The following is a 12,144-nucleotide window of genomic DNA, read 5'->3' as shown; positions in this document are numbered from 1 at the left end:
CCCCATTACGAGTGGTCCTGATGAAGGTTATAGTAATATACAACCACAGAAACTTACGTTGACGAGTTTTGGGAAACTTTGCAAAGACAACACAATAGTGGTATATTATGAGATTGAGTCAGCCCACTAGGTCATTTATAGAGTATGTCATATAATTGGATAGAAGTTTCCCCAGGATTGTTGTCTGAGTGTGAGTCTGTTGCCTGTGAGAGCGAGTTCTGGTTGGTGAGATTGAATGTCTGATGGTGTGAATAAATTACTAGAAGGAATTTTTTATGTCTTACCATATATTTTTTCTGTAAATAATATGTTTGTGGCTATGTCAATCATGAAATAGGTTCTATGAACTTGGATGTATTTTCATACATTGACATTTGAAAATGATTGTACATGTTTGTATTGATTGATATTTTGAACAAAAAAAACATAAAATTGTTTAAACATTTGACAAAATGTTGAATAAATATCAAATGAAAAAATATTGTGAGAAATATCAATGCATTTTGGACAACTTGGAATGGAAAGACTTATTGCTGTGGGACAGCCCAAGTGTTGAGCCACAGGCAGGCCACTAGTAAAAGTATACAGGTCTGACAAGAGTTTTCATAAGAGTATTTTTATCTTCTTTACCCCTTATTCTTGGACCTCAAAGCATTGACAGGGGGTACCTTCCTTGATATAGAGGAAAATAGCAGCCTTTTTCAGGACAAAGTTTTGTAATATAGCTTTTTCATCCTGGAGCTGAGGACTATACTGGTTGTTAAATGCCCTGAACCCGAGTTAGAGGCTGAGCCACAGGGCTAAAAGGATATTAGAACATTCCACCCACTTAGGAATGTTCTAAATTAAAAAGAAATAAACAGAGAGACAAATATTGGAATGCTGGCGCTGAAGGCTTATATGAGTTATTATAAGGCCGATGCCACTTCATTGTCTTCAATGGAGTTCTCAACATTCGGACCCAAAAACTAGAAAGTGCAGTAACACAAAAAATGGAATATAGAACAGGCTGCAAAAAGATGTTCTATGGCGTGATTTGGGTATATAATTTGGGAAAAGGGGACCCCTATATATTAATAATACACTTGCTATACATAGGGAAACATAGTTAATTTGAGAACGGTCTATAGCCAAGTAGAAAATTCAGGAACTACCGAACAATATTGATATATATAAAAAACCACAGATCGATATTATGGTAATGGCATCCAACCGTATTTAGACTCACCACCCAAGTAGTTAGTGAATTATTCATTTTATTATTCAAAAATAGTATAAAAATTGTATCTTTTTATAGCACTTTTTTATCTTTTTTCATTTGTGTACTCATTTCTAATGAGACTAATTTACAATTCATGAACATATAGATTTAAAAACACATGACAGACAAACAGTTAGCATTAGACATGGCAAATGATGGAGGCAATGCGGCAGGGTAGTTCACTAGTGCCGCATTGCCTCCATCATTTGCCATGTCTAATGCTAACTGTTTGTCGGTCATGTGTTTTTTAATCTATATGTTCATGAATTGTAAATTAGTCTTATTAGAAATGAGTACACAAATGAATAATAAATTAACTGTGATTTGGGTATATCACAGGATTCTTTATGAAGATTTGGTCCACTAGGATCATGTTGAGTCTCCAGGTTGTTGTATAAGATAATCAGATTGTGAACATCTATACAGTATAAAAGGATAGATCACTTATGTTTCCATTAGCACATAGAACATTAAGTACTCCAACTGAGAAGATGGGGTACACTTTTTATATGGATCAGGTTACAGTTCCAGGCAGAACTCAGGACTTGTAACCCATTCTATTTCATATCACATTTTGCTGTCATAAAATATTTCCCAAGTGTTTGACCAGTGCTTGAATCTGTGGTTGATGGCTATACACATTAGACTCAGGGACTAATTTAGACCTGGGAAGACAGTCCATCAGTCTGCCAGGGGATGGATGTCTTTGGCATTGGCGCCCTTGGGGGAGAACCACCATACTGTAGGTGACCTTTTGCGGCTCCCTTTACAGTTCTGAAGGTTTGCCAAGTGGGAGCCATCTTTAAAGTGCTCAGAGACAACAAACACAAAACGTGGGAGTTTGTTTTCTTTGAACAAAAATGACTGAGATGCGCATGGAGGTTTTTTCCCTTGCATTGCACGTGGGTGCCATTTAATATTTTCCGTGCTTGCATTTTCAGGTTTTGTCAACACAGGCAGGAAAAATGAGTACTGATTGCTCTACCCTCAATAGGGCATTATGACCATTACTATACCTTGTCCGCCCCTTGGAAGATGACCCGTCAGGTCAGAAGTTTACACTGGTGGAGCCAGAGGAGGCTGTTCGAGTGTCAACTTGGCACTTTCACCAAAGAAAAGGAATATCAGGTTTAGTGGGTTGGGAGCACCCTGGTTTTAAGCGGGTACTCCCGCTCCACCAAACTCTAACTCTTGACCAGACCAGAATGAAAGCTGGCGGTACATAATAACAAGGTTACAGAATCAGAAAATGCTCAAGAAATCAAGCATTTTCAACGCACTGAGAAAGGGCTTTGTCTGTGAAACTGTGGCCCCTGACATGGTGTCAGATGAAGAGGGGGTAGGCAGGTCAAATCCCCTTCTAATGGAGCCAATGATTGTTATTACAGATTAAATAACCCTTAGCATGAGGGAGTACACAGGCATAAGCTTTTGAGCCACAGACAGCAACCAGACAGGGACAGGCAATCTGTGAGATCTTGGAGCAGGCTTCAATGTGTCTCTTGAGTACAAGGAGCCGACAAAGTGTCTGTTTCAGATGTAGAACAATGAAAGGGAGCAGAAATGACGCAAACAGTGAATAACATCCTAAATGAAAAAAGTGCTAGTCTCGCTGCTGCATGCCAGGTGCTGCTAAATCTTACGGGGTGAGATGGCCTGACACGGCAATAACCTTTCCTATTATCTCAGTTAGTCTTTTTCATCCAATTCAAGACGAACCTAGGAAGCTTGCACTTGGTGATATTTCTAATACATTACAAATATTGGTATGAGCTTTAAGACCATATCGCTACAGGTCTGCTGGTGACCCGATGGTGCTCACTCTATTCATACCTTCTGCATTCAAGAATATTCGGTCTTGGTACAGGTCAGTGAGAAAGAGACTGTTCACCAGCGTGGACTTTCCCAGCCCGGATTCGCCTGCAGGAAGCAAAGACAAAATCAGCTGTGCCTACAGAAAGGTAGTAGAAAAAGGCAATCCAAAATCAAGAATAGATGGGGTAAAGAGTGGAAGGAAAGAGTATGAAGGAAGACAAAAAAGGAGAATAAGAAGAAATGAAAATAATTGGTAGTAAGCGATGGACGGTTACTGCGTGATTAGTGATTAATATGGACAGTCAAACACTGATATACTTGGTGTAGGCATTGGACCGTATTAGGGGATGGGGCATTTGGGACGAACGTTGAACCCATGAATTGACTGGGATCTACCTGAGCACTTTTCTTGGCCCTAAACAAGTGAGCAGAAGACGAATTGTGTGGAAGACCCAACGGTCTCAGTAGGACCTCTGCTGTAATTGACCAAGTAGTGCAATCAGGACTTTGTTGAAAGAACCAGAGGTGACCAACATTGGCATCAAGGCAAACAGTCGAAGTGGGAAGCCAGGGTATTGATGGGGTGGTTAGAGTGCAGCAAGTAGCAGCTACATGATTAAGCAAAGAACAGAAGATCACTTGGGATAAGGGCCTTAAAAGCTAACACAGAGGATCAATCACACTTTCACTCCTGCAAGGGAATAGGCAAGTAAAGATGTTGCTCCTGCCAGATCTGTGAACAAATGCACAGCAGAGGACTTACAGTGTCGCTTACACTTACCGGCCACCATGACGGTGAACTCAAACCCTTTCTTGACAGATTTTCGATGAACCTGGTTAGGAAGAGTGGCAAAGCCGACATATTCTCTAAAATCCTGCAGAGACAGCAAAGGAACAGTAGGGTGACCAAAGAAACAGCAGGGTGACCAGAGAGGCTTTAAACAATGAACAAAGTACCAGACCCCCACAGATCCAACCCAACAGACATTGCCTCAGCAGTCATGTACATGCTGAATCTGTGTCCATCCTGCCCCATTAACTTCTTAGACAGAACCAGCGCTGCTGAAAGCACTGCATGTGCTGCCAAGGAAATTCCTATTAAACATAATTCCCAACATAGACATATATATTAACTTGATTCTTAATGCAACCATCTAATAACAGCACCAATCATTACTGATAGTAGCACCTTCAAAGTTGCATTAAACATGTGATCATGTCAAAGGAAGAGGGAGTGGTAGCAGAATGTTTTCTGCATCAGATTAGCCCCTTCAGAGTCCTCCCACTATCATCAAAAGAGTTACATGACTCAAGGGCCCAGTAAAACAATCACAGTGGGCTCAGCAGCCAGCAGAGTAACACAACACTCAGCTAGTTAACATTTACTGACATATTCAATGGAAGAGTGAAACCAAACCATGGCATCATCTCAGATGAAGAGGTCATGTCAAAGCATGACTAAATCATCAACTGAAGAGGTGTATCCTTTTTTATCAAAATGAGGTCATGCTTTATTGACGATGGAAGAGCTGTATAAATGTGTGGATTACACCATGAACAGAAGAATAAAACCCAAACAAAGCATCATCCTAAACAGAGGAAGCATATCAACGAATGACATCATCATCAAAAGTAGAGTGGTATCATGTTTAGCAGTGCTGCATCAAAGTGTCACATCATCACTGTCATATTTAGCACAAGTGCTGCATCAAAGTGTGACATCATCATTAATGGAAGAATCATTCCAAAGCATGACATCATTCTAAAAATAAGAGTCACATGAAAGCATAACCTTATTAAAATGTAAAAATTGTACAAACAAATGACATCACCATCGTTTTAACAGAAGAGCAGTCTCAAGGTGTGGCATCTTCATGATCAGAAGATCAAACCCTGGCATCATTGTCGACAGAGGAGATACATCAAACCATCAAGCATACTGTCACCATCCCCATTAATAGAAGATGTTGGGAATGCCCTGCCCTGTGTGCACAAACTGCCTAACTGTGATCCTATTTTTTTGATTGTGGTCATGCCTCTTTTGCTCACCACGCCACCCCAGTTTGAACCCAGCCATATGCAAATCAGTCTTGACCCTGTTCCTCATGGGAACAGTCCAGCCCAAACTGGATCAGGTTCAAGCAGCAAGCAAGTTGGCAGGGTATGCACAGACATGGGTCTGTTGTTTACTTTGCCACTGAATTCAAGCTAGCCTGGCTGATGAGGTGTGTTTCCCTCAATACTGGTCCCAGGATGCTTGTTTCCAGTCCAGGGAAGACCTGGCTTGGTAGTTCAGACTGGACTGTTCCCATGAGGAACAGGGTCAATACAGCTTGGTCTGAACTGTGGTGTCAAAGTGAGCTAAAGAACGAAGATGGATTCAAGCCAGATCTAATAGTGACTGGGGGTGAGAGTCTGAGAAGTTTTGGCGCTCCATCCATCATCTTCTTCTCTTTGTTTTATTCACTCTAAGTTAGCAGGGTATGCCCAGACGTGGGTAGCTTGCTCAATTTGCCACTGGATTCAGGCTTGCATGGCTGATAAGGGGTGTTACCACAAAACTGGTCCCAGGATGCTTGCTTCCGGTTCAGGGAAGACCTGGCTTTGTAGTTTGGGCTGGACTGTTCCTGTGAGTGTCAAGACTAATTTGCATATGGTTGGGTCTGAACTGGGGTGGAGAAGTGAGCTAAAGAATGATGATATATTCCACCCAGATCTAATTGTGACTGGGAGTGAGTGTCTGAAAAGTTTCAGCGCTCCGTCCTTCATCTTGTGTGTGTTTTGTGTAATTCTAGCATCTCCTTGTGGGAGCACCAGACACTATAGAGACTTTGGTGAGGAAAGAGGAGACAGGCTTCCCTTAGAAGTGCCAGGACCCTTTCTGGAACATGGGTCTGGAAATTACTCTCATTACTGCTGGCATATGGTGGATGGCAGGGGGTAAAGTGTGAGGCCTGCAGTGTCTGTTGATAGGGACAGAAGTCCTTTATAGGAGCCTAGATTCTTGTTTCTCTTCCTGATTTCTGTGAGGAGGGATCAAAAACCGCTCTTTGTACTTTTGTGGTGGGTACTCCACCTAGAGACTGTGCTGCTATGCAGAGCATCCTTGTAGATAGAGGTCAAGAATGGAAATTGGCCTGGCCAGGACACATCAAAAGGAAACTGCTCCAACCTGGTTACAAGGAACAGACCTGAAATAAACATCCACCGGCTGCAAAAGCAGTATAAAGATGAGAGCTCAAGAGCCATTGTTGTTCATTGTTGTGGTCTCTATTACTGAGGAGGACGTACTCTGCAGAGTACTCAGGGACTACGAATCAACCAAGAGTTGATGTTGCACTAACAGTCGACTCCTCGGAGGTGAAGGAAAAACACTTGGGGTATGATCTAAAGGAGGAATTACTGATGTTCCTGAGTGCCACGATATCCTGCTTGTGAGCAAGGGAAGGAAGCACCAACACTGCAGGAGGAGAGGATCACAGAATGGAGAGTTGTAATTGACCTTAGTGTAGGATGTTTCCAACAGAAACTCATGAAGCAAGAATGCTGAAGGAACTTCTATACTGCTGGGTCAAGCAGTGTGATCGTCCTGACAAATACCTTTCAGAACGACCTGGTTCCTGAAGGGTTGGGCCTATGTGGTGAGCCTGACAGTGGCTTGGATAGGCTCCTGCTGGGGGCTCATGTACCGTAAGTGGACTGCGGGGCTTCAACAATGTCCCAGAATTTCCCAGATCACCAACTCCTCACGCCGAGATCATATGGGTCCTTGTGCTATTACAGACTTTCTTAGTGATTGTAACCCTACATGTTGATCTTGTATATTCTGCACTTTAAACCTTTTGTTTGTATCACTGTATAGTACCATGTAAAGCGCTTTGATACCTTCACGGGTCAAGTTTGCGCTCTATAAAACACAAAAATAAATAAATAAATAAGTCTGTCATTGGGTGGAGACAAGACCTGATGTAAGGGGACTAAGTGACTGTGATACTGCCAAGTGGATTGAGACCATTCCTGAGGGCTAAATGAACATAGAGATACGCTGGGGAGGTACCACATTAATATTCAAGGTCGTCGCTTTGATGCAATGTGTGTCGAGCTAGTGCCCCCTGTGCCAAAGAACCATCATCAGCTTGCGAGTGGCCGGCACGCCCAAGAAGAATCACCAAGTACTCACCAGAGGGCCACAACAAGCCGAGATCTGCAGCTGCCACCCAGAAGAGAGCCACTGTCAGAAGCCATTGCTCGTGTTGTGACCCTGGAAGAGACGCGCTGAGTGGCTGGCTGCCACGCAACCAGAAGAGGACTGCTGCATGCTATCAGAAGGCTCATGCCTGCCGCTGATGAGACCCTGCTGCTGTGGGAAGAGTGAATGCGGCCTTGCACCTCTCCTGGACTGTGGCCCAGAGTTACTAAACTGAACTTGGTGAGAGACTGATCAGGCCTAGGTCCTGGGGACTGTGTGCTAACCTAGATACAAGGGGATGAAGCACAAACCGCATGCACCAGTTTACCTGATACAAGGGGGACGACCCAGTACCAGAGGGGAAAAGCCACCAGAAACAGGTGACGGTCCAATCAGTGGAGATCCTAGGAGCACCAAGCCCCGCACCTAGAAATCGAGTATTCATGCATAATTGAATGTGTAGTGGCCTTAAATTTTGTTGTGTAATGAAATAACTTTTCTTTTCATAAAAAGAGATGAACTGGACTGGACATTTATTTTATTGGAGGTGGGATTGATTCTTCAGCCTGAGTAACCCCCACATCACCTCCCCGAGAAGTCTGTGACTAATCCTCCATGATATCACTGAGAGTCAAGTGCAAAAAGAGTTGTACTAATCCCAGTTTGTAGAGACATAGGAGGGCTGGCACTGAAACAGCAGAGGTGAAAGGCCTCAAACCCTACAGTTGTGGCCCATTAGCCCCTGCCTGCCCCAAGGCCTCTAAAACAGGGTATAAGAAGGGTTGCGACCTCGTCATGAAAAGCCGAGCCGTATGAAAGCGTGATGTTCTCCATAACAGAAGCTCCATATTAAAAGAAGAGCAGGTTCAAAGCAAAGCAAAAATATATTTTATTTTAATTGGGGATATTTCTGGAGAGTGAACATTCCTCGATAGGTAGAACTATGAGCCCTGGGGAGAGAGTCGCATGGGTACACGTTTGAGAGTCTCTATTTGAGCTTCAGAAGGAGGAGGTCTTCCAGCCTTTGGGTGAGTTCCTTGGTGCTTCATAAGCAGAAGATGTCCCTTCGAAAGCGAATGGGCGACAGGGACCATACGGTGGTGCCTGAAGAGGAGTGCTTTGAGTTCCTTTCAGCTGCAGGGAGGCCAGTCTGACCATATGTGCATAGTTTGAGAGGGCCTGCTTGTATGTATTCATTTCAGACCTGGGACCTTCTATCCCAGCCGGATGAGGCTGTGAGTAGAGCAAGATCCTGCAAACAGTGAGTTTGTATTCAGACTGTTTGACAGATTTTGCTTTAAATAGTTTGCAGCATATTCTGGAGCACACATCCATACTTGAAGTAGAATCTGTTTGTGGGAGCATGTCATAAGGCACACTCCCACGAGGAGGACCTCTATCTGCAATAAATAAACAAAGGGGTCTGGAAAGCTCACTCATGTTTTAGGTGCTTGCTACAAGGAAAGCCTCCTGGTGGGTGACTCCATGTAATATGGTAGAAAGATGTATGTGGACTCATTTATTTATGTAGTTCATTGAACACAGTAATCCAGTCATCATAACTACAGAAGCACAAACTATTGCAAGTATTGACCAAGACAATAGCTTTGGCTTTCGTGTGGTGGCACCGTAGAGGTACAGTGCAGACTAACAACCATGGAGGGACCAATATACATAGAACAAAAGGCATCAGGGGCACAGGATGACAGGCATCAGTGGAGCACAGACTATTGTGAAGCAGCACCACAAGATAGTCTTCAGTGGGGACCACAGGATGATGTACTAAAAAGAAACACATGACAGCATGGTATGCACCAGGAGAGCACAGGGTAATATCTTTGGGAGACAAGATGTCGATATAAAGCTGAATGTCAGGTGACGTATATTCAGACACAGTGATTGCATCAAAGTGTTACATCCTGCTCAACAGGGAGATGCATCAAGGTGTGATATCATCATTAACAAAAAACCCATGTGGAAGCATTACATTGACCTCAACAAAAGAACCAAGTATACGTGTGACTTTATCTGTAACAAGTCATATGTAAGGCATCTTCCACAGTAGAAAATATGAATACAAGCATATGTTAGTGAACAATAGTGGCATCCCATCAAAACGTGGCATCAATTTACAAGAGGAGCTGAGTCTGCGCACACCAGCACAGCACAGATCTTATCCTACATGGAGCGGAGGCTCATGGCTGATTTGCTGAATGACCTGAAGATAGCGTCTGAAAGTGGCCGTCTTGGCACCTTAACTCGTCTTGATCTTTCAGCAGCATAGAGGGGTCTTTACGGCATCACTATAACACTGCTCCCTTCTTTTCTAGCTGGAAAGACCCAAATGGAAGGCAAGGCATGCCTACCAAGACAATCGCCCTCTATTTTTAAGATGTACCTCACATTCCAAATGAGAGGAATGTCTTACAAAACTGAGGTGGACGACACGCATATTTTGTGAGTCCTGGCTAGACGTGAAGACTCTTTCCAACAAATTCTATCAAATATTACATCTACATCATCTTTAAGAAACGTGTTACTAAATCATATCACCATGCTCATCACAATAGCTTTTTACTATTTATCTTCCTCGCCATCAGCTTAGTAAGACAAACATTTTCAACAAAAAAAACATATTGAAGCATATTATCACTTGAGGGAAGGTGTATCTAAGCACATCACCAAAACCAAAAGAACCATGCCAAGTACAGCATGACCAAAAGAAGAATCACATCAAATCACAAAGCCATCTTCGACCAATAAGATCTAACAAAACATCACCCCAACCGCCCCCTTATATATATTGAGGTCAAGCATTGCCTTTGAAGCAGCCATATTGAGGAGAATCATCAACGTTACACAACAATCGGCAATATCAAACACTGCGGACAAGTGTTATCTGACACAAAACTGTTAGATGCTGTTTCTTGATTGGTTGGTAGATTCTGAAATGATTAACTAGAGTCTGACAAATCTTTTGTGTGAAGTGAGGAGCCCGAGCCCTGTCATCATGTTCCTGCTTTCCTGCATAGTATGGAGTTGTAGGACAGAACCCACACTCTGTCTTCACCAGTCACCTAGAAAATGACCTTTTTAAGGATGCCATGAAAAAGGCAACTGATCTGTAGATGTTTCCTTTAGACTTTGGTTGGATTGTGGTGAAACACTATTATGATTTCAAATGTTGGCCATCTCCTTTATTGTGCATATTAGGTGTGATTACTTTCAATTCGTCCTGCAAAAATAGTGCTTAATTAATTATTATATCATTCAACAAGCAAACTACATTGATAAATGATATTCCACTGAAAAAAACGCACTAGTGTCCCTCTAATAACACATCCGAGCCATTCTAGACACATGCTCCCTCCTCCCCACCCCCCTTCCCCTCCCCACTGAAGACCTTTAAAACGATGAGACATCACTCTGTGCAGGCGCAGCCCAGGGCACTCACAGATCCATCCACTTACCAAAAGCCACATCAATACATCAGAATCAGAATCAACTCCCTGTTTGAACAGCTGAGTCAATAATGTGCATCATGTCTAATAAAATGCAGCACGCCAGGGGCATTATTTGATTTTTATCAGGACAACTAGGCCTAGCCATCAATTTAACACACCCATTCATTGTTCTGCTCCCCTCCACCACCAGCACAGACCTCCAGCACACACCACTGAAGACAGAGCACTTGGGTGCGGTGGCTACACAGCTACAAGTTTTCATATATAGGGTTGTTTATGCCACTGAGGTGAAATTAATGTATCCCAATACTGTATTAATAAAGACACAGTCACACCTTTACTACTGCAGTGCAAACGCCACACTGGAGTAAAGCAAGATTGACAAGAGTAAAACACATTTTACTGCCTCACACATTGCATGCAACCCTTGCTTTACACAGGTAATAACCCCTCTTAATAGTCATGGGATCTGCACATATGTGACCTCTTGCATTCAGGTTTTGGTTCAATACCTTTTGGTAGAACTAGTACACATGGAAATATACCATGGCATAAACCTTACATGTAGCTGCACTGAATATAAAATGCTTTTTATTACAATCGTTGGGGGAGGGGAGTGGCGACATAGTCCACACTCAATAATGTTAATAAATGTTGCCCAATACTGCCAACTTGATGTTCTGGTGACATTTACAAACCACTTAGTCTTCCGCCTTGTGGTGTAAGTAGGATGTTAAAAACAAAAGGGGGGACAAAGGGCTAATGAAGGTCCAGCACACACGTCTCTGGGTTAGACTAAGAAACAGAAAGGTGTGCAGTTCCTAAAGGTGGGTAGGTCGGTGGTGTCCTGAATGGATCGAGTCCAAAGGATCTGATCCTTCAGGAGCAAGAGCCCTCACACACCCCGAGGGGTGTCATGCTTCATCATCGGACAGCTCCTCATTTCTGCCAGCGCTGCAATGTCCAAGGGGCCCCACTAGGGGGCTCTTTGCCGTCTGTGAAGTGTGGGTGTTGTAGTGAGGGTCAGGTATGTGAGTAGAGTGGTGAAGGGTGCTTAAAACTAACTCTATGGATACATAAAGGAGATTTTATTAGTTATTTAGAAACCTACATTACATTAAAAACAAGTGTGGGCTGCAGTGGTTATAATGGACCACGGGGCATATTATCAAGGGGGTTTATCTCTGCTTTTTTGGCTTTAAAAGCCAAGAAAGCGGAGATAAAATTATCTCCCTATTACCTAGATGTCGCTAACACCAGTTAGCGACAGCTAGTAGGAGATAGCGATCATCTTGGGCCCCACTTTGCATGTCAGTGATATTTATCACTAATGACATGCAAAGTGGGCGTGCTAAGATGTTAGCGAATGAAAACAGTCGCTAACATCGCTATCTCCTATTACCAACTTTTGGAAA

General features: G+C 43.0%; 1 protein-coding gene across 2 annotated transcripts in view; it reads right to left on the bottom strand.

The window, feature by feature from the left end:
* The window catches only part of LOC147729785 (septin-4-like), a 320,572-nt gene that overhangs the window by 137,081 nt on the left and 171,347 nt on the right, over positions 1-12,144 (bottom strand). For both annotated transcript variants that reach the window (XM_086954688.1, XM_086954689.1), the window contains 2 exons: positions 3,858-3,951; positions 3,095-3,181 (listed from right to left, as the gene is read on the bottom strand). In XM_086954688.1, the coding sequence (XP_086810814.1) occupies positions 3,095-3,181; positions 3,858-3,951 (181 nt within the window). The remainder of the gene's footprint in view (positions 1-3,094; positions 3,182-3,857; positions 3,952-12,144) is intronic.

Source organism: Lissotriton vulgaris, chromosome 2_1 (genome assembly GCF_964263255.1).
Source record: "Lissotriton vulgaris chromosome 2_1, aLisVul1.2, whole genome shotgun sequence".
NCBI lineage: Eukaryota > Metazoa > Chordata > Amphibia > Caudata > Salamandridae > Lissotriton > Lissotriton vulgaris.
The sequence above is the reverse complement of the archived record's forward strand: the minus strand, read 5'-3'. Positions and strand labels throughout refer to the sequence as shown.